Here is a 23,338-nt window from a genome sequence, read left to right as displayed (position 1 = left end):
CAGTAAAGAATCCACCTGCCTGCAATGCAGGATTCGATCCCTGGGTTGGGAAGATCCCCTGGAGGAGAGAATGGCAACCCACTCCAGTGTTCTTGTCTGGAGAATCCCCATAGAGAGAGGAGCCTGGTTAGCTCAGAGAGAATACACAAGCTTTGGAAATTTACCCAACTTCTGTGAACCTCAGTGTCCTCTTGTATAAAATAGAAATCACTAATATGAATCTCACAGGGTTTCTGTGAGATCATGTGCATGCCTGGGCCAACACACAGTCAGCATTTAGCCAGCAGTGACTGCTATTCTGCCCCTCCAGCCGGGCTGGGGAAGTGCTGGTACTCTGAGTACCCCATCCATAGGGCCTCTCAGGTGAAATGGTGGCTGCCCTTGGTGGCTCTAGGGGTTCAGAGCGGAAGAACCATTCTCATGGGAGATAAACTTGAGAGAGAATGACAATGGAATCCACATCACTGGAGGGCAGACTGAGAATAATCATCTATTAGAACCACTTTTTGTGGAGCTCTTAATTGTCAAGAAGGTTCTGGGTAAAGCTGGGGCCCAAAGGGTGTCAGATTACTGGGAAAGAGAATTGGATGGATGAGAGGGACATGAAGTCTCGGCAGAACTACCCAGCAGTAATTATGCTTTAGGAGAAAAAGAGAGAGAGAGAGAGAAGGCAAGAGGCCCAAGCTGGCAGTGCCCAGACAAGGACACAGCAAAAGGAATGCAATGATTTGGTCCCTTGGGATTCCTGTTGACTTGTCACATATCTCAGATGACCAGAAGGCTTGTCCTGAATCTACCCATGTGAATTTCAACACCTTTCAGGGCATGAAGCCATGCATTATACCAAAAAAAAAATCTCCTTACACAAGAGATTTCTAAAGATATTACCACATGCCTTTGGAGAAAAACAACAATGTATTAAAAAATTTTCCTGCAGTGCCTGGAGGTACAATAGACAATGACAGATGGATCTGGATTTACATAAAATGACACAGACACTGATTTTCTGAATATTTTTTATAAAATCAACAACTAAAATGGATCACCCAGACACACAGTTCCCCACCCAACCACTGCCAAGAAGCACAGCTCCCAGCAGGGGCCAAGTAGAAGATGCAGAGTGTCCAAAGGTCAAGAGTTAAACCCCACCGTCCCCGCCCCTCCCCCCCCCCCCCCCCCCCCGCATTAGGCTTGGCTGCTTCCCTTCCAGACCTCCTGCCAGCACTGCCTCCACCTCTGCAGGTTGCTTTGGAGGATAATCAGCCTGGAGTTTCTCCAAAAAACAGCACTAGCTTAACTCTTAGATGACGGAGAGCCCTCCAAGTCACTGGGATCCAGGTTGCTGTCTGTCTCTCCAGGGTGGTTCAAACTCACTGGATGCAGATGAGTTGAATTATCTGTACTCAGAACAATTCCCCACATTTCAAGAAAGATATTGACGGACTAAAGCATGTCCACAGTTGAGCAATCTGGCTAGTGAGGGGCCTGAGCCATGACCTGCTAGGAAAATTGAAGGAAGATGCAGAGGGATCTGCTGGTTGTCTTCAAATACCTGCAGAGCTGTCATATAAAAAATAAATAAGAAACTTGCTTCATGTATCCTCAGAAAGCAGAATTAGGACCCAGGTATCCTAGTTAGGGGCTTCCCCAGTGGCTCAGCGGTAAAGAATCCACTGGCAATGCGGGAGACGTGGATTCAATCCCTGGGTTGGGAAGATCCCCTGGAAGAGGGCATGGCAACCCACTCTGGTATTCTTGCCTAGAGAATTCCATGGACAGAAGAGCCTGGTAGGCTGTAGTCCATAGAGTCACAAAGATTCATACATGACTGAAGCGACTGAGCATGCACACATGCTAGTTAGGGGCATCCCTGGTGGCTCAGACAGTAAAAGAATCTGCTTGCAATTCAGGAGACCCAGGTTCGATCCCTGGGTTGGGAAGATCCCCTGGAGAAGGAAATGGCAACCCACTCCAGCATTCTTCCCTGGAGAATTCCATGGACAGAGGAGCCTGGCGAGTTACAGTCAATGGAGTCACCAAGAGTCAGACACGGCTGAGCGACTATCACTTTCACTTTTTCATACAAGTTAGAGGGAAGCAGATTTGGACTTCATCTTGAGGAAGACTCTCTCATGGTTGGTGTCTCTGATAATCTAATTGCACGGAAAAGTAATCAAGTTCTTCATTGTGACCAGAGTTCAAAGACTGGATGGCCTCCCATCAAGCTTGCTGTTGAGAGGTTCTATTTTGGATAAAAGATCAGATGAGGTGATCGGAATTCCTTTCTAAGCTTCAGATCACATTCTCAGTCAGTAGGGAGAGTAGAGACTGAGGACCACAACAACCTGCAAGTGAAAGCAAGCCAGAGAGAGCTGAGATGAGTATGTTAAGCTGGGGAAAGTGAAAGCGAAGTCGCTCCGACTCTTTGCGACCCTGTGGACTGTAACCCACCAGGCTCCTCCGTCCATGGGATTCTCCAGGCAAGAATACTAGAGTGGGTTGCCATTTCCTTCTCCAAGGGATCTTCCTGACCCAGGGATCGAACCCAGGTCTCCTGCATTGCAGGCAGACACTTTAACCTCTGAGCCACCAGGGAAGCCTAAGCTGGGGAAAATATCTTTTAAGTTTGATAAGACTCGAGTTCTGGTTTTAAGCTCTTGGGTTTTGTTTTTCAAGCTCTTTTTAATAGAAGGAGCAGTAAATCTGAGTCTGAGCAACAGGATTAGAATTCATTTCTGTTGTAGTGTTTAGAGACACCTGCCCCTCATAGGAGTGTCTGCAAGTTCTAGGGGCATCAGAGGCTACTTTTGTTCCCAGGCATTTTCCTCTTCTGACTTTCAGGTGGTCCCAGAAACAGGAAGAGAGCTGGATGAACATACCTAAACCTCTCCATGGCTTAACTCCTTGGTCTGGTCCCATGTGAAATTGCATGAGTGGAGTGAGGCTCACCCAAGTGGCCATCTCAGATAACTCAGAGCCGTACTTCCTGTGTTGTCAAGGAAGTATTCTTAACTATGGGAAACCAGCCTTCTTCCCACTCTTAGCCTGTGTGTTTGGGCCCTTCACCCATACCCTGGACAGTCCATTTTCCTCCTGAAATAAGCCCCAGTCAGTGCCACTTCTTATTGGGTTTTCTTCACTCTTTCTTTTTCAGCTTTAGTCAGATTAGTTTGTTCTTAAAGGTTTTTAGCTACAACTGCCCACAACCACCTTCCCTGAACATCTATGTATGTACCATTTATCAGTTCTATATTTAGGGAGATGTCCCCCTGGATTAAGAAATTCATAAAGAAAGTGACATTGAGAGACTCCGTCTGAGACTCCTGGCCTTTGTGTATGGGCAGCAGAAGGCAGAGTAATTATTCCAGAAATCAACACCATCAATATTTGGACAGCAGTACCCTTAATTCATTCTCTTCCTCATCCAACAAATTCTGGCTGGCTTAATGCTCTTGCTTCGACCTGTCTGAATTTCTCATTTTGAGCATGATTCCTAAGGAGCTGAAGACTTGTTACAGGCTTGACGTATAATTTCAGGCAAGTCACCTTTCCTTTGTGGGCCTCTGGCTCCTTGTCACTGAGCCTTTGCCGCCCCTCTGGGCCGTGCTGGGGAAGGCCACTCATTAGGGACGCACTGGATGCCGACCAAACAGGTGCAAGTGTTCCAGGCTGCTTGCAAGCAAGAGAAAGGTCTGCACTAATCATCCCAGAGTCTAAAAGGTTTCCAGCATCTGTCAAGATCCAAGTGTAAACTGGGCGCCATAATTGGGCTTTAGTATCTCCAGCAAGTTTGCCTGACACCTCTGCAGAGCAGTGGATGGATCAGACATGGTGTCAAACGGCAAGCCTGTTAATGTGCAAAGCAGAGAGGTGTCAAAACTGGCAAAAAGCAAAGCCTCCATTTCTTCTCTATCTCCATGAAAATGAGTGAATACGGAAGTTCGGCTGCCACCAGGAACTAGGGACCACGGCCAGCTTGATAACACTGCCAGTGTTTGGTCCTAATGCTTTGCTGGCTCTCTCCCCTCTTGCCTCCCAGCCGCCCCTGAAACTTTAATTATTTCCTGGACCTGGTATAATGTCTGTTTGCTGGTGAGGGAAGAGAGATGGCTCCCATAGAAATACAAAAGCCTGTCGACTTTCACAGCAACCATGGGGAATAGAGTGGCTGTTTTTAGTTATGAAGGCATGTTGGTGAGCAGGTTTACCAAAGGTGTATTTATTCACTAGAACTACCTTTCTCTTCCGCTCAGTTATCTCCAGCATCACATTTGTCACTCTGCCACAACATTGGTGGGGCAGGAGAGGGGGAGCTGGGGGAGACACACGGAGAGAAACTCGATCTGAACTGAAAATTGAACTTTCAGATGAAGGAGTTGTGAGTCTAAGTCAAGCAGGACCTGGGGACCCCCTCCATGTTCACCTTTCCCTGCACTGGTCTTGGAAATAATTCAAGCTGCCCTGACCTTTAGGAGGCATTTTCAGAAAAGATGAAAACAGTTTAGAGAAGGAAGAGATATAAAATTATAGAAGAGATAATTGGAGAATTCCATTAATGTTTATTAAAGATACCTTTGATTGGCCAAACCCTCCCTAGAAATTTTTCAGGAAATTAGAAAGTCTCCAGAAAAAAAAAAAAAAAAAAACCCAGAAAAAGAATTGCCAAATCTGATCCGTACTGTCACTCAGCAACCCAGGCTAGTCTCAGAGTTCGAAGCCTCATGGCTACAGTCCACGGGGCCACAGAGAGTTGGACACAACTGAGCAACTAACACTTTCACTTTTTTTCGATTTCACATTAAAAGAAAAAGGGATTACAGACTTTGAGGCCAGGAGGAGTGCTGCCTGAATTGATCTACCTCAATTTGTCTGAAGTTCTGTTTAATTATAAAATTCATGCAAACCGTGTTTACCTTTATATAAAAAGAGTGATTCCCCACATCTTCTAGTTTAATAGAGCAGTTCTCAACCTTTCTGATCTCAGAAAAATTATTGAGACTCCCAAAGCACTTTATTTTTGTGGGATGTATATGGTATTAGAAATTAAAACTGGAATTTTTTGAGTATTTAAAATATCCATTCATTAATTTATTTAAAAATAATAATTCCATTGCATGTTAACATAATCTTATAAAAATAGCTGTATTTTCCAAAATAAAACCAGCGAGAAGAGTGGCATTATTTTACCTTGTTGCAAATCTCTTTAAGGCCTGCCTTAATAGAAAACAGCTGGATTCTCTCCTCTATCTCTGCTTTCAATCTGTTGTTCTATGAGGTTTTAGCTGAGGTATCTGAAGAAAACCCAGACCCACACAGCGTTTACTGCCAGGACTGGGGTCAGGACAAGGAAGGCACCTAGGGCAGAAGGTTTAAGTCCGTACCCTCATCCAAGGTCATGCGAGCACAGGGTGGGTCCTGAGAGTGTGGGCCTCCTTAAATCTGGCATTCTAGGAGCTTCAGGAACCGCACGTTAGTCCCAGCCCTGTCACACAGATGAGGAGTTGGAAAGGCAGGAAGTACTTCTGTAGCCTTGTCAGGTAGCGGATATTATTTTTTGTGCATGTGTTCGTGCTCAGTCACCAAGTTGTATCTGATTCTTTGCAGCCCCATAGATTGCAGCCCGCTAGGCGCCTCTGCCCATGAAATTTCCCAGGCAGGAATACTGGAGTGGGTTGCTATTTCCTCCTCCAGGGGGTCTTCCCCACCCAGGAATCAAACCCGCATCACGTGCGTCTCCTGCATTAGCAGACGGATTCTTTACCATTACACCCCCTGCAGGTAGTGGGTTGGTTGCATTGTGGAATCTGAACCATACAGTGTGCTTTTCATATCATGTTTACAACTAAAATCTATTGTTCATTCTTGCACTCCGAATGCTCCTCTACCCATATAGTCACTGACTCTCTGAGTCTCAAGACCCGACCCACAGGACTCTGCAGACTGTAATTTGAAAACTGCTGGCTTCAGAGATGCTCAAGGAACTGCAAGGAAGTGATCACAGTTGGAATGTAGGCAGATACAGAGTCATGAGTAAGTCCAAGAGGCTTAAGAACTAAACTGGGGCCAGACCCGAGCAATAATGCATGCTACACTAAGAAATGGGCTTGTGTCTTTAGCCCTCTAAGGAGCCACGCTGGAGTCTGGAGGAATGAAGGGATCAGATTTGAATGTTAAGATTCATTTAGTCATTTGTTCAACTGATATTTATTGAGCTCCTATTATATGCCAGGCGCTGGGAACAGTGAACAGAGGTTTCTGCCTTCATGGAACTTATATTCTAGTGGGGAAGCAGAAATAAATAAATATAGACTGAGATCCACCCTGCTGGCAATAGAGGATGGACTGGTAGAGAGTTGGACTGAGGGGAGGGGAGTGCAGACAGTTGTAATTATAGTCCAGGGAAGAGATGATGGGGACCAGGGGAGCAGCAGTAGAGATTAGGGGAGGGAGCGTAAATGAGCAGGCTTGACATCAAAGACATGCTAAGCCATGTTCCTACTGTGGGGAGTCTAGGATGCTGCCCTGCATGCTAACTCAGGCAGTCAGGGGGCACTGCCCCTGAGACGGCACATCCGTCGGCACGTCCGAGGAGTAGCACTTGCCTTTGGTTCATCAGCTCAGTTCACAGCATGCTGAGACTGGAGTGCTGGGGAGAGGGGGTTCATTTAGGTGGAGATGTTGAATGAGCTGTTGGATTATATGAGTCTGATCTCAGAACGGAGGACTGGACAGGGACTGAGATGTAAGAGCTGTCACTTATTCTGGTGGTGAGCGGATAATGTCACACAGGGACAGTGCTCAAAGTCAGGAGAGACGACAGCCAAGGGACAGTAACTGTCTACCTGTTCTCGCACCTGCCTCGAATTTCACATCTTAAGGCAGGCGCGTCGTCTCTCCACTCCTGAAGACTGTTCTCTGCCTCGCTGATGATGCTGTTGACCTTAGGAGCTCCCCCGGCTCAGCCCTCACCTACCATGGCTTCGTGGTTTGCCCAACTCATCCTCTCTTACCCTGTACACCCCTATTACCCACGGCATTCCTAAACTGCTGCCTTACTCGTCCACTCTGCTCTGTCTGGAAAGCCCAGTTTCACTGCCCCCTTCTACACTCAGCAGAAGCTTGTCCACCTAGAGGATTCCTACTCATCCTTCAAGAACTGCCCAAGCACCCACTTTCATTTTAGGTCTTCCCACCCACTCCACCTCTGATCACACACTAAAGCACACCAGAGATGCGGTTGGTCACCTTCTCCCTCAGTTTCCAGTCTTCCTCGTCTGACTGCTTTCTAGCGCTCCTCACACAGTGGTGCAACCATTTGTTCCCGTGACTTGCTCCTGACTAAAGTGGAAGTGGGAAATATATTGATTTGTCTTCTTCACCTTGGTGTCTAGGGTGATTCCTGAATGAGTGCTGAGACCTCAACCTAATGAGTTTACTGGGGAAGAAAGACTGCCAAGCACCAGGGCTGGGGAAATGGCCCCGACAGACCCAGCATCAAGGCCAAAGGGAGCACTGCTTGGGGTGTGAGCAAGGCTGCAGAGGGCTGTAAGCATCACAAGGCTGGAAGGCAGCTAGGAGGTGGTGCGTTGGTTCTGGGCACCTCATTTGTTCAGAGAAAGACCCCACCAGAAAGACTGGTGTGGTGAAGGCCGGGGCAAGGCGGCGGGGCGGGGAGGGGGGAGGGGGTTGCAGGGGGAAGCGGAGGCAAAGAGGGTGGTGAGAACAGCAAAGGGCAAATCCGAGTGTCCAAATCAGAGGACAGAAAGCTGAGCGGAGTTTGCAGGTGGGCTCCCTCCAAACCCCAGCCTACCAGGCTTGCAGCACCTAACAGATCCCAGGGCTCCCCCAGAAGTAACAGTGAAAATCCATCCTCCCTGGAAAGGCCTGTGAACTAGGGACTACCGAGCCTTCTCGGGGACCTAAATAAATACCTCCGAGCCTTCCAACCAGAGGGCTTGTCAAGGCAGCAGCTGGCAGCACCTGAGGCCCACAGAGGGCATGTGTTCCTTGAGGAGACAGGGAGAGAGCAGGCTCAACCAGGAAAGAGGGTTCACATTGTGACCAACGGGAGATGGAGCTGAAGAGTATACACGCACTCTTCTTTGTCTCTTCATACAAGAGCAGTAACAAGCTCAAAGCCGAAACAGAAGCCCATAAAGCGAGACAGTTATTATGAGACAGCCACAGGTAGATGGAAGGAAAAGCTGGGTCCCAGCTTTGTTCACAGAGCCCCGGAACATTGTGTGAATGTCAGGCTCTGTGAAGGAAGGAAAAAGCCTTTGTCTGATCTTGATGCCAGCACTGAACACAGCCCTGAACCCAGCAAAAGTGGCTGGAACCCTGGTCACTGGGCTTCCCATGCCCAGATGTGCCCCATCAGGCCACGCTTCTTGCAGTGGAGGGGCAGAGCTTCTCCCTTTGGAGAAGCCCCTGAGCAGAAGAGGACGGAGATGGAATAGAACAACCCAGAAGCTGCAAACCTTCTTTCTTACTCGCTCTCTATCCCAGGGCTCTAGAGAAAGAATGGCAGGGTCTCCTGCTGGACCAGTGAAGCTCCATTTCGTCTTCCTCCCCTCAGCCCTGGCTGATCATCAGGGTGTCTGGAGCAGGAGGGAGGGAGGAGCTAGATGAGACCAACACCACCCACCTGGGGGAGGGGGTGTCAGAGGGGAATGGGACAATATATAGACTTTGGAGTCATGCAGGCTCTTCTAACGAAAGCTTTGTAATCTCTCTGAGTCTGTTTCCTCATATACAAAATGGGTATAATGGACGTCCCTGGTGTACAGTTAGATAAGAATCCACCTGCCAATGCAGGGGACATGAGTTTGATCCCTGGTCTGGGAAAAATTCCACATGCCATGGCGCAGAGCAACTTAAGTCCATGCACCACAACTGCTGAGCCTGCCTGCTGCAGCTACTGAAACCCATGGGCCTGGAGCCCATGCTCCACAAGAGAAGCCACTGCAGTGAGAAGTCAGCGCACTCCAACTAGAAAATAGCCCACACAGCAACAGAGACCCAGCACAGCCAAAATAAATACATAAATAATGGGTCTAGTAATATTAATAGCTCCAGCCTCCTAGGATTGGTATCAGGAGTGCGTAAGCTGATGCATACATAGTTGTTAGCTCAGTGCTTGGCATGTACTAAGTGCTCACTTCAAGTGAGCTATTGCCATTGTAATCACTGCAGTTATCTGTTCTGGGCCCTCACTGGGCTTAGGAACCCCAGTACTTGACTTGCAAAGTCAGCAGGTATGAAATTCTGCCTGCTCAGTGTCCTGGGCCCCCTGGGGAGTGCTGAGATTCCTATTCAAATAGGATTCCTGCATTGTGACCACAAGAGCCTCAAGGAGCGCAGCAGGAGAGTACACAGGGTACTCACTCCGGTCGGCTCAGCCCCTGTTGCCTTCTCTCCCCTTTGGGCACTTCCTGTTTCCTCATATCTCACCCACTCCACTCAGGGAAATTCCCACTGCTATCGGCATGCACATCTGCTCTCCTAGGAGCGCACACTATGTGCGCATGTCTCCCCATTCTGCTCCTCATTTGGGCAAATTACTCAATCTGTGCCTTAGTTTTCTCATCTGAAATCTGGCAATAATAATAGTGCCATCCTCGTAGGATTGTTGGAGATTAAACCAGATAATTCATGTGAAGTGCTTAGAATGAGTGGCCTATTTGAAATGATCGTTCAGTGATGGGCTTCCCTGGTGGCTCAGATGGTAAAGAATCTGCCTGCAATATAGGAGACCTGGGTTCAATCCCCGGGTCAGGAAGGTCCCCTGGAGAAGGGAATGGCACCCCACTCCAGTATTCTTGCCTGGAGATTTCCATGGACAGAGGAGCCTGACGGGCTACATTCCTTGGGGTCACTGAGTCAGACATGAGTGAGCAACTAAAACATCTTCAGTGTGAGCTGTTATTATTATTATAGGAAATCCATATCTCCCATGAGTAAGGACTTTGCCATGTCCTATGAAAACCCTGAATGAATTATTCAGCTTTAGGAACCTTTCAGAAACTATTTTGTTCAGAATTCATGAACAAAATAACCCACCTGTGAGCAACCTTCTGATTCAAACAAACATTAACAAGAGAAAGAGGAAAAACCCTACATCATGCCTGAGGGCCTGAGACCCAAACGTCTCTGTGTGCTAACAAGGGATCAAGAGAGGGGCAGTGCATGCAATGGGCAAGCATGCCAGGTCACAGCAAACACATATCCTAGACCTGGGAAGTCAGGAGTAACGTTATTAAGGTCCCATGGCTGCTAGAAGAAAACATATCTCACAAGGAATGAGAGACTCTAAGAATAGAATTATAACAATAAAAATCACATGTAATTCTAACTAGGAAGAAAATGGGGCATCTAAAAAAATCAGTGTGGCTACATGAGATACCTCTAATGAACCTGGAGTTTTAAAAGTCCAACTGGGAAAAATACAGTTGCGGCAAATATTGGATAAATGGTTAATATCTTTAACATATAAAGAGTTCACACATATCAATAATAAAACCCCTAAAGCACAATGGGAAAGTGAGCCAAGGATGAGATAAACAATTCACTAAAGAAGAAATAAAGCCAGCTTTCCAAACGATGAAAATTCTTTAATCTTACTTGTAATCAAAATGAAAATTCAGACAAGATAGCTACTTTTGCCTTGCAAATTTGCAAACGTTTCTAGTTTTTTAAATGAGTATCCAAATCTGCTAAGTGTGCAGCAAATAGTCCCATTCAAACATTGCAGGTGGGATAGTCACTTCTTAGATCTATCCTGTGGAAATAGTGCTAATTCAGAAGGTATTAATAGTGGTATTAACAGTTATTAATAGTGTTATTTGTAAGAGCAAAGGTTAGAAGTGATTGAAATGCAACCATATAGAATGATGTTTTCAAAAATATTTATTTATTTATTTGACTGCGCTGAGTCTTAGTTGCAACCCATAAGATCTTTAGTTGCAACATTCGAACTCTTAATTGCAACATGTGGGATCTAGTTCCCCAACCAGGGAGTTAACCGGGTCCCCTGCATTGGGAGCCTGGTGTCTTAGCCAGTGGACCACCAGGGAAGCCCCTAGGATCATGTTTATGATGAGCTCATGGCGGTGTGGGAAAATGCAGGAGACAAAATTGCACAGATTTCTAAAACAGCAGCAAGAAATACTGGTAGAAAACAACATACTTACGTGGTGTCTTTGGGTAATGGAACGATGGACAGTTAGTTCTTTCTGCATTTCTGCTTGGTGGTTAGATTTCCTTCAATGAACACACATGACTTTCATTATGAAAAAAAAAGAAACTTTAAAAGTTCAGTAAATATGAAAAGACTAGAAAGAAAGTTACATAATTGAAGACAAATGCAACACACAAGTGCAGTCATGTGGCCAGTGTCACCTTACACCTTAAATCTTCAAGTGGGTCTGGCCTGCGGGGAAGTGCTGTGATCCACCCAAAGAACTTAAACCATATACTCCCAGGAATGCACACACAGCGAGGAAGCACGTGAGAGTTGACAGGAAAAACTGAACACGGTGGGCTGTTGTGCTAGAAAAGGAGGAGGATCCTGGACCACAGACTCATAGGTCAAAAACTCATAAGAGTTTTGGGGCACTAGTGACCCCCACTGTACTCTACTGTTTCCCATTGTGTGGTGCCTGGACCACTGGCACCCCTCAAAATGACTCTAAATGAAGCTTGAGGCAATTTTGGTGGCGTATATACAGATGCAGAATTATTTTTTTAAGCTTTTTTTTCAGTTTTCTGTCCATTTTTCCGATCATACCAAGGAGAAAGCCTTAGTTTGATGACTTAGATTAGTCTCGTTAGATGAGTGTTGTTGTGAATCTCTCTTCCTAACAAAGCACGTGCAAGCTGCAAGCTCTGTACCTTCAGCAGACAACAGCATCTGGCTGGCATTTAATAATGCAGGTGGTGTGTGGACAGAGCAGAACAGCCAGGGCAGGAGAAGGAGGAGTGGAGTGTGGTAAACACTTGGGCATCTGGAACATGAGGGGGCAGGAAAGCGGGGTGGCTGGCTATGAGTCACCCGGCTGGCCAACGGCTGCCGAAGCCTGGACACCTCCCCTCAGCCCCCATCAGCTAGGAGCCCCCGCTCGGCGCTCCCCTGCCTTCCACAGAGCTGTCTCCTCGAGGTCAGTGTCTCTCTCCACTTTCCTCTAAGCAGCAGATTGACCCTGTCTTGTTCTTTGCTGTGATCGTCATTTCTTGTTTGGTTTTGTTATGTTTGTTGGACTCTATTTTTCCTTTGAGTTGGGAAGGGCATGGGATCATGCTAGCAGCACAGCTAAAAACGTTTTTAGTGCGCCTCTGCACTTTCCCTAGGAAGCCAGCATCTTCCACATCCTTCTCTGGGGGCCACGCTGCTCCCCAGTGCTGGGCTTTGTCTATTCACAACTAAAGCAGCCTTTCCCTTTTGTTTCAGTTTTCAAATGTGAATTTGTACAGAGAGTCCCCAGCGTGGCTACATTAGTGGCTTTAGATGCCTCCTGATTGGGATTATTTGTGCTTGTGTAATCAACTTCCCCTAAGATCTCGGGCCGTGGATTGGTACCTCCTGGTCTTGCCTGGGCTGCTAACTAGCTGAGGGACCTTGTGTGAGTCATTCAGCCTCACTGACCAGCTCATAACCCCACCCCGCTTCACTGTGAGGGTCGCACAGGAGGACAAAATGAGCTGCTAGTCACGAAGTGCTTTGCAGGGCAAAAGCGCCCCACAATGAAATGCGTTATGCAGCTTCTATTTTTCTTTTGCTTTTCCCATCAAGGAAAATGTTCTTCAGATTGGAAAGCGTAAAACTAGCACCATTAAAAAAGAACCAAAGCTCAAAATGGGAACAAAGAGAAAGAGTGGATCAATCTTTAAATGAGCTCAATCTCTGGATGCCTTAGAAGCATCAGGCCCGATCTGCGGGCTGGGATGTGACGCGAAGGCCATGCTGTGCTGGGGACCAGAGTAGCTTCAACAGAGGGGGAACAGTGGGACAGTGGGCACTTTGGCCACTGTGAAACGTGAGACCCCATTTAAAGGAGCGGGGAGATTTAGATAAGAAGACTGAAGGAGGACACACGTACCACTGCTTGCTTCGGGTAGGGATTCTCCCAACAAACTCACACATTCCCCTGCCCAACCCGCAGGACGCTCTGGGTTCTCTGAAGAAAGTTCACCATCTCCCCAGCAGCCTACTTGGTGGTACTGGGAAAGAAGGAGAGAGACCATGGAGCAGTGGGACCCCAGACTCCTGTGATTCCACCCACAGCTCAGCCCCCAGGCTGGGCCCCGCCACCATCTGTCTGGGTGCAGATGGCTGCTCCACACTTAAAAACCACACGACCTGCCGCAGGGGGCTGTGTCTTGGCTTTCCCATCTACAAAGTGGAAATGGTATCTCACTCAAAGGCTTGTTGTGAAGTTTAGAAAAGATGACATGAAATTCTTAGCACAAGGTGCATTCACAAGATATTAGTTCTTTTCCCCTTCTCCACTTCTCATGTCCCTATTTCTGATTATACAGAGGAAATTGCTTCTACAAAAAAAAATTAACATAAACTCCCAAATGATCCAGCAATTCCATTTCTGGGTATATACTCAAAAGAATTGGAAGCAGAGACTCAAACAGATGTTTGTACACCCATACTCATAGTAGCAAGCCACTCCAGTGTTCTTGCCTGGAGAATCCCGGGGACGGGGGAGCCTGGTGGGCTGCCGTCCATGGGGTCACGCAGAGTCGGACACGACTGAAGCGACTTAGCAGCAGCAGCCCTCATAGCAGCGTTATTCACAACAGCCAAAAGGTAGAAGCAACCCAAATATCCACCCACAGATGAACGGGCAGACAAAATGTGCTACACACAATGGAATATTATTCAGCCTTTATAAAGGAAGGAAACTTTGTCCCATGCTACAGTATAAATGGACCTGGAGGATGCTATGCCAAGGGATTAAGCCAGACACAGAAAAGACAAATACTATATGATTCCACTCATATGAGGTACTTAGAGTAATCGAATTCATAGAGACAGAAAGCTGAATGGTGGCTGCCAGGGACTATGGGGAGGAGGGAATGGGGAATTAGTGTTTAATAGGCATAGTTTAAGTTTGGGAAGACTAGAGAGTTCTGGAGATGGATGGTTTGATAGTTATAAAGTGTAAATGCATTTAATGCCACTGAACTAGACACACCTAAAAATGGTCAAAACGGTGAATTTTACGTTATTTATATTTAACCCCAGTAATAAATTGCTTACATAACAACAAAAAGAAAGTGAAAGTGAAAGTCACTCAGTTGAGTCCGACTCTCTGTGACCCCATGGACTATGTAGTCCATGGAATTCTCCAGGCCGGAATACTGGAGTGGGTGGCCTTTCCCTTCCCCAGGGGATCTTCCCAACACAGGGATCGAACCCAGGGCTCCCACATTGCAGGCAGATTCTTTACCATCTGAGCCACAAGGGAAGCTAACAACAAAAAGGTATACCTTAATTTTAGATCATGACACTATTTCAGAAATATTAAAATGTAAAAGTCATGTACATCTTAGAATAAAGAGAATATAATTTTTAACTTCAAAAAAAATGAAAGAAGACACACAAAGAGGAGAGTAGAAGTACAATTTCATCAGGGCACACTGTCAAGGGCATAGCGGGGAAACTCTCAGCGTGTAGCTTATAATTCCTGAAAAGAATCCGAACCCCCACCACTCGCAGTCCCAGAAGGTGGGATAAACAACGAGGAGATGAACCCCACTTCCTGACTTCCGTGACGTCAGCACACACACACACCCCTCAGAGCTAGCTGTGCTCACCACGTCCCACAGCAGTGGGGCTGTAGCATGTTCCCTGGCCCAGTGACTGCTCCTGGCTCTCTATCCAGGAGCCCACTGTCTGCTGACAGAGGGCATAGGATCCCAGGGTGAGGGGCACCTGGGGTACCCGGCTACTAGCACTGCAGGAGGAGAGGATGCTGGCTGGGCCTCCAGCTGGTGTGGAGGAATGGGAGGGGCTTGCAGCTCATCACTGGGTACATCCAGGTGTCCTGAGTCCTACAGCCTTCAGGCTGCCCCCTGGAAACCCGGAATCCCAAAGTGATCCTAAGGCCCAGGTGGACCCTGGAGCGGGCCACCCTCAGCTTCCTAAGCAGACAGGTGAAAGACCTCCCCAAGTCCTCTTGCCAGCACCACCACAGACCCAGGACATTCTAAAAGGCCCACAGATGAGGGCTCCAAAGAAACCCAAATGTACTTTCAGGCCCCGGGCAGGACTGAACTCACGTGTACAGACAGGTCCACACCAGGCGCCCCGTTGCCCAGATGCTGAGGCCATGGGCTCCTGTCCTGGACAACTCCACTACCAACTAGCTGTAAGGTAACTGGCCTCTCCAGACCTCTAAAGCTGGATCTGTTCCCAGCCCTGGAACCTCTGCACACAAGGAAGGGAGATCTCCATTCCTCTCCACAGGCCTCCCTAGGCACCTGAAAGGACAATGCAGACAGATCCTGCCCTTGGAGGGAGGTGTTATATTTATAGTACCAGCAACTCAGTGGACATGAATTTGAGCAAATTCCGGAAGATAGTGAAGGACAGAGAAGCCTGGCGTGCTGCAGTCCATGAGGTCGCAGAGTCGGACACAACTTAGCGACTGAACAGAAACAAGAACAAATCTGTTTCCTAGGGCTGCTGTAACAAAGTACCACCAACTCCATGCTTAGGATGACCAAAATGTATTCCCTTGCAGTTCTGGAGGCTGGAAGTCAGAAACCAAGATGTCAGTGGGCTGGTTCCTTTTCAGAGGCTCTGAGGAAGAACCTGCCCTCTGCCTCTCTGCTGGCTTGTCTGGTTGCCTCCAGTTCTTGACTTGTACGTGCATTACTGCAATCTCCGCCTGCATCCTTACATGGCCATCTTCCCTCTGTGTGTGTTCACATCTCCCTCTTATAAGGACACTAGTCATTGGGTTAAAGGCCACTCTAATGCAATATGGCCCCATCTGAACTTGATTACATCCACAAAGACCCTCTTCCTGATCAGGGCACTTCCACAGGTTCCAGGGGTTAGGATTTCTATATATATGTTTGTAACAAGACACAGTTCAACCCAGGGAGCTTCCAACAGTAGGAGTGAAATAATGGAGCAAAAAAGAAACCACAAAAACTTCATAGAGCCAGTCAAAGTTGATCTTCTTACCCTTTCAGAGCCTCAGTGTTACCACCTGTGAAATGGGGTAATACTGTTTACCTTGCAGGGTATAATATGTGCAAGACAACTAGCACTCAGTAGGCACTCAGTAAGTAGGAACTAATACTATTCTAACTCTTATCCTCATTATTATTTTTAGCCTAACTGCAGAGACATAACTGGAGCTAGGGCTTCCCAGGTGGCATTAGCGGTGAAGAACCCACCTGCCAGTGTAGGAGACAATGAGATGCAGGTTGGATTCCCGGGTCAGGAAGATCCCCTGGAGGAGGGCATGACAATCCAGTATAGAATCCAGTCCAATACAGAATCTCCATTATTCTTGCCTGGAGAATGCTATGGACAGAGGAGCTTGGCAGCCTACAGTCCAGAGGGTCACAAAAGAGTCGGATACGACTGAGGCAACTTCACACATACACACAACTGGAACATAGCAAAATACCCTGGAGGGAGACTAGATCAGAGTGTGGGAAACAGGAGTAGTTTAATAGAAGAGATGGTATGAAGTAAGCCTGGGAAACATAGCTAGGATTTTGACAGGTCAAAGCTGCAGGGGAAGGAAACCCAGGAAGTAGGAGCTCCACAAACAAGCCTTGGAAGCAGAAAAGTGTAAAGTGTGTTTGAAGAAGAGCTTCGAGTTCCATTTGGCTGGAACTTGGGAAATGAGTGAAGAGTAATGGTAATTAAGACTGTAAAGGAGCATTTGGACCACAGAACACGAGGAGTTTGCACTTAATTCATAGTCAATGGGGAGCCCATGAATGTTTTTTGGAAGGAAGAAGGCAATTAAACCTGCATTTAAGAAAATTAATCTGGCTGCAGTGAGCAGAGTCAGAAAGCCCTGGAGCAGGCAGTGATCAGGGCAGAACCTGGAGGAAATGCCTGCAGGAGGTGACAGCGTTCCTGGTCCTGGCTAAAGGCTGAAGGTGAATTGCAGGATGTGCTCTGGGACTCAGTCACTTGGTGTGGCCACTCGGACAGGTCACACACTGGTTACCCCATTGTTAGTGGTTGGCCCAGTTAAATAAGCCAGAGAATGATAAGTCATGCATGGCATCACTTATATGTGGAACCTAAAAAAAAAAAGTAAAAAAAAAAAAACAACCAAGAAATAGAGAGTTGAATGGAGGTTGCCAGGTTGCAGGGTAGGGGAAATAGGGAGAGGTTAATAAAAGGGTACAAACTTTCAGAGGAGCTAATATAAAACATGGTGACTGTAGTTCATAATGCTGTATTGTATAAGTGAAATTTTCTAAGGAAGTAGAACTCAAATATTCCCACTAAAAAAGAAGAGGTAAATATATGAGGTGATGGATATGTTAATTAACTAGATGAGGGGCATCCTTTCAGAAGTATATGCATGTATCAAGTCATCATGATCTGCACTTCAAATATCTTGCAATTTTATTTGTAAAATTTATTTGTGAAAGCAGCTCATACAAAGGCCCTGCTGAGAGAGTAAAACTCAAATGTTCTCACAAAGAGAGAAGATAAATATGTTTTATTTGTCAATTATACCTCAATAACACTGAAATTAAAAAAAAAAAAAACAGGGTGACCAGTGATGGACACTTGGTGATTTTTAAGACCCTCCCACCAGAGGAGTGCTCTCATCTATTAATAAGAAGACACCAGCAGGGCCTTCATCTTTTCTTTTTTAGCGAGAACATTTGAGTTTTACTCTCTTAGCAAGAGGGTACACAGAGGTGGGAGTGGGGAGGGCTCATCACTCAGCGTCTGCCCCCTGCCCTGCCCCTTCTGCTCCCCGCTGGGAGACTGGCAGTTTGAGGGAGGCCAGAGCCCAGTCAGGCTGCTCAAGAGCTGTGAGCAGGCTTAATTGCTGCACATTAACTTAACTTTCACCTCGGTCTTACTTTAGAATTCTGTGAATATTTATGAGTGCGCTCTTGCTTAATGAGTAGGGGAACAGAGACATTAATGAGCTTTTTATCCCTGTTGGGCTTGGGGAATTTTTTTGTTTGTTGCATATCTCTAAGCTGAATTCTAGCTGCGCTGTACTTTTTTCCTCCTGGATCCTCAGAGGTGAGACGTGTGAGACCCTTTTCACGGCCGCCATCCAGGCAGAATCTAAGCACACGAAGGTGGAGGGGCAATGTGTGTGTACCCGTGTGTGCACGCGTGTGTGTGTGCCAGTGAAAGACGGTGTGTGCTTATGTGTGGCCACACATGGGGATGTGTGAGCTCCCCTGAAATCGAAGAAGGCCTGTCCATGTTGAAATGAGAACCCCAAATTGCTTCTCCTCTTGAGTTGGGCCTCTCAGAGATGAGAGGAAAAGTGAGGCAGGGCCTTCTATCTTTCCGAGGGTCTTCTTAGGTAGCTGAGGTGTGGGGCTGGGCCTCCCCTGGGCCCAGCATCTAGGGCCCTGCCCTGGGATCTCCTCAAAATGGGACAGAGCCCGAGGCCTGTGCACCTGCCCGTGTAAGCCTGGAAGGCTGAACGAGGCCCAGATCTGCCCTGCAGACCCAGGAGGGGTCAAGGAGGCTGCTCAGAACAACCAGCCTGGGGCTTGGAGCCAGAAGGCAAGCTTAGGGGAAAAATGCACATTCTCACCTGCACCCAGAAAATTTGGAGAACATCAGTCCTGTTGCCCTTGGGTTTTAGCCCAGTCTCTAAGGGATATGAAAGCCTGGCCATTGCATATTTGATAAATTAGTAGAAAAACAGAAGAGGTCCCAGAAGGGTGAAAACCCCTCTGTGCTAAAACACTGGGTTGTTTCTCGCTCAGCCTTTCAGCTGTTGGAGACCCTCCACCTCTCTCTGCCTGAGAAGAAAGAAGGTGGATAAGGTAGGAGGAAAAAAGTAACTGTGACTTCTGGTTGCTCAAACCCAACCACTCTTAACATTTCTGTATTTTTATGTATAGCTTCCGTTGTTCCCTTTGCCTAGCTCAATGGCCAATCCCTTAGTGTAAGCCATTGGGTCAGTATCAAGTCTGTGCTATTATGAACAATGCAGAGTTGAACATTTTTATGCATTTACTTCTGAATGACACTCAGATGAAACTACTGGACCAATGGTCCTGGACACTTCTGTATCTCTTGATGGATACTGCCAAGTCACTTTCCAAAAGAGATGTACCAATGGGCAGTATATGAAAGTGCCCATTTCAATGCATCTTCTTTGGGACTATTTTCTCATTTTTTTCCTAATTTTTGCTGATTCGATGGGCTAAAATGATAGTATTTCCTTGCTGCCTTAATTCACATTTTTTAGTGTATAATGAAGCTGGATTCTTTTCCATGTGCTTATTGACTAGTTGGAGTGTTCACAGTTCGAAAGTTAGGGGGAAATGTTTATTTGTGCATGAACTGTGTGTGTGGACATGAGGAGCGTGCTGTGTGTGTGTGTGTGACTTTGCAGGCTGTACAAGCATCCCTGAGGCCAGGTGCCTCCATTTGTATGTTTGCAGGTGTGATGGCAGGTAGTTGTGATGGTTATTTTCACCTTCTGCGGGCCACAGGGAGGTGAAAAGCTTTGGAAGAGCTTTTGTAAGCTTTGGAATCTTTCAGGCTGCAGTTTAGTGTCACCAAGTGGATAATTATATGAGTTGGGACCAGTTACTTGGCCTTTTGCTGTAAGTCTTTGTTTTCTCATCTGTAAAATGGGGCTAATAATACTTACAACATAGAACTATGGAGACTAGTACATGAACCAACGAAGGTACAACAGAGGCCCTCCTACCCAGAGTTCCCCTGTTTTTCCTCAGGTTTGGGTGTAAAGGTGGGTATATTTGGATGTTGGTGGAGACCCATGAGGTGACAACATCCTAGAGAACCATGGCAGCCTCTTCTCTGTCCTGCAGTCCCTAGCAAAAAGCCAAGTCACTCTTCAAGCTCTGAAAATGTCTGTGTGGAATGAATGGATGAACCTCTATATAAGCACATATAGGGCTTTGTTGGAAGAAACAATAGGATCTGAGTTAATTCCACTCTAATCATCCTTACCTCCCTCAAGTTCTTGAGGGCAGGGCAGGTCTTGGGGTGGCCCTTTTCAATCTGACGTGTTTCATGAATGAGACACATATGCCCACGAGAGAGGGGAGAGGCCGCTAGCAGGCGGGCATGTGGGAAACCCTCCCCACAGTCAGTATGGCCAGCTAACAGCTGGAGATGTCATCAGAAGGTATTCTCAGGACTTGCCGCCTTCCCAAGGAGGCAGCAATGGCCAAGTACAGGCTCTGGGGTTCACATCTTGGCCTCATTGCATTGAGCTATGGGGCTGAGGCAAGTCATTTAAACTCTCTCTGCCTCAACTTCCTCATCTATAGAATGGGAGTCTGATAACACCTGCCTCCTAGACTGTCATGAGGATTAAGGGAGATCATTCATGAAAAGCTCAGAAAGGTGAGCTGCTTTTATTCCCATTGTAATCCCAGCCTGCCTTGTTTTCCCTCACTTTCTCCCTGGGTCCTGGGAGGGGCTGCTGGCAGTAGAGGAGGGGCTGGGCAGGATTCTAAGGAGGAAGACTTTTCTATGTGTGAATATCCAGGAGAGCCCAGAAATTTCTTCTCACCTTCTGCCTGACATCTCTAAAGAGTGGGGCTTATGAACTAGTCAAAATGACAGACCAAAAAGAAGAGGAAGGAAGGGGAAGGAAGAAGAGGGGAAAGGAGGAAAGAGAGGGAGCATCACTGTGCTATCAGATTCCTGAAATTGGCCAAGGGGCCAAGGGGCTGGTCTGAAGGGCAGCTTGGCACACAGAGAGCTGGAGCCGGCACACCGCAGGCAGGATCATTTCCCCGAATGCAGTCTGGAACCCCACCCCCTCAGACTCTGGCCCTGTTCTGCCACCGAGGCCTTAAGGGTTCAGATGCACCCTTGGGCCTAAGCTGTCCCTTCTGCCAAAGAGAGAAAGTTGACGGCTCCTCTCAGAAGCAGGGGGAAGCTAAAGTGACCAAAAGTCTGCCCGCTGCTTTGTGTTTGGGGATAAAGGCACCACCACATGAGTCAGGGTGCAGATATAGTCAGGTCTTCCACTGTTTGATCAAATACTAGGGCACTGGGCCTCCTCATATGGCTAAGCAGACACATCCTAGGGACTTATGCAGAGAAGATAAATAGGTACATGGCTTAGACAGCAAAGCCAAGAGCTACAGAGGTAGATAGCTATGAGGGGAAACTCAGCCAGCATCTTGGCAGCTGGGCCTGGGTCCCCTCCACCAGCAGTACATTGGAAGAAACAGGACCTGAATGTTAGCATCCATTCTCTGGCAATAACCCCCCAGCTCCCAAAGCAGATCTTTATCCCAGCCATAGGGGTTTCTCTAGTAATAAGTTCTCTTCTCTGAGCATTTGGTAAAGCCAGATTAGGGCGAGATAAGAAAATAAGAAGATGACAGAAGCACCTCAATTACTCATCATTCGCTAATCCCTCACGCAGCACGCACAGTATGCAGAACTCAGGCTCCATGGGCAGACCCAGTTCTTGTCCTTAAGACACACCCATGTCTTATTCCCATGGATGTTCAATAGTGGAGGCCCAATAAATGTTGTTTTCTCTTATCACTGTGGAATCTGCAATGCTCTCCCAGGTTTCCCCAGAAAATGCAGGGGTCACCTCCTCCAGGCCCCACTTTGGTCGGTGGGGCCTCTATTTTGAAGCTTACCCTGCTGCAGTGTAATCGATTGGGTGATATTTGGGCTCGTCCACTAGTCAGCACATCCCTAGGACTGGCACGATGACACTGCTACATCTTTCTCTGCCCAGTGTCCAGACAATGCCTGGCATGAGACATATGTGAATGAAGCCTATTCATGTCAGATGCTACAGATCTGTCTCAGATAGTGGGCTCCCCAAGGGCAGGCCCACTTCTTTGTTTACCTCTATACTGGAGACCTACCCCTGGGCCAAGTACATCATCAGTGCTCCTCATCTGATGAGAGACTGGTGTGTTCAGCAAATTCGGTAAACACTCAGACAACTTACAGCATGCAGGTAGGGTAGGGGCCCTCAACAGAGGGAGATGATATGTACAACGCATTCAGCATGGAGCATGACAAAAGCATATGCACTCACTCAATATGGTTATTGTTACCTTGAGCAAGTCACTGAACGCTTCTGGGCCTCAGTTTCCTCATCTGTAAAATGGGAGAGAAATCCCATTTGCCACAGGATTATTGTGGGTGAATCCTAGCAAGCACTCACCTGTGTCTTCTGAACCATCTGCACCCTTTGACTCAGCTACAGAGCAGCACCTGGCTAGGGGAGATGCCCAGAGCAGAGCCCCCTCACCTGGCACAGGTGTGCAAGGCATGGGCCCCTCTGCCCTCGCTGGAGCCTCGGGATGCTCACCCTGGCTACAGGCAACAGCCCCTGCTAACCCCAGGGACCTGGACAAATATTCGCACTGTGCATTACGCCATGATGTGAAGACGGCACAGGCAGAGGTACTGACCTGGAAGATCAGGTGCCTCAGCTGCAGGAGAAAAGGCATGGCCTCATCTCTGATGCTCAGCCTCCTCGTTGCCATGGTTCCTTTCCGACTCTTCATGTATTTTTTAAAAATACGTAATTTCCTAGAGGGAAAATAAATTGGATTGTGCATTAATTTGAAGAACTGTGGTCTGATAAGGCTGGCATTGAAACTGCTGGCTTCTCATCCTCGCTAGGGTTCAGAGGGTGATCTGGGGGCACCCTGGGACCCTGAGTGACCTCTCCCCCATACCTACTCCATGCAGAGGGCACTCCCAGCTGGTGGGCCTTCAGCTGCGCCCCCCTGCTCTTCTCTAGCCAGATTCCCAGGAGCCTGAGGTTATTCACCTGCCTGGCGGTGCCCACTCCACCCCGTTTCTTCACCTGGGAAGCTGAACCAGCTGTTCATGCTTCCCTGGTTCTAAGCGTCAGGGCCTCTCCTGGTGGGGGCTGAGGGCAGAGGATGCTGGGAGGACACCTGTCTGAATGCCCCAGGGGCCAAGCAAAGGAAATCCAAAGAGTGGGAGTGCAGGTGTGAGTTCCGCAGGGTATGAGGCTCGCCTCCTGTCAGCCTGCACCCAGCAGCCGATGTGTGGGGCTTTGGTTCAGATACTGGTGTGACGCAGAACTGGGTGTGGGGCCCAGGTCTACTGCATATGAACTGGGTGACCTCAGTGAAGCTGTTATACAAA

At 47.6% G+C, this 23,338-nt stretch overlaps 1 protein-coding gene and 1 long non-coding RNA gene across 4 annotated transcripts in view; one reads left to right on the top strand and one right to left on the bottom strand.

The window, feature by feature from the left end:
* The window catches only part of KCND3 (potassium voltage-gated channel subfamily D member 3), a 231,761-nt gene that overhangs the window by 166,328 nt on the left and 42,095 nt on the right, over positions 1–23,338 (top strand). Inside the window, exon 1 of one of the 3 annotated variants that reach the window (XM_086391785.1) lies at positions 11,758–12,158. The exons of the other annotated variants lie outside the window; for them this stretch is intronic. Within the exon in view, the coding sequence (XP_086247911.1) occupies positions 11,929–12,158 (230 nt within the window). The 5' untranslated portion in view covers positions 11,758–11,928. Of the gene's footprint in view, positions 1–11,757; positions 12,159–23,338 lie in introns of those variants that run through there. 3 annotated transcript variants of the gene reach the window in all.
* Positions 2,055–22,751, bottom strand: LOC147376052 (uncharacterized). The gene is made up of 4 exons (XR_015160672.1): positions 22,630–22,751; positions 22,270–22,312; positions 11,193–11,281; positions 2,055–2,345 (listed from the first exon to the last, which is right to left on the bottom strand). It is a non-coding gene; the product is annotated as an uncharacterized LOC147376052 (long non-coding RNA).

The sequence above is a fragment of the Bos grunniens genome, chromosome 3, assembly GCF_055505025.1.
Source record: "Bos grunniens cultivar Pamir isolate PY7600 chromosome 3, Bosgru_T2T1.0, whole genome shotgun sequence".
Classification (NCBI taxonomy): domain Eukaryota; kingdom Metazoa; phylum Chordata; class Mammalia; order Artiodactyla; family Bovidae; genus Bos; species Bos grunniens.
This window is presented reverse-complemented; position numbering and strand designations above follow the sequence as displayed.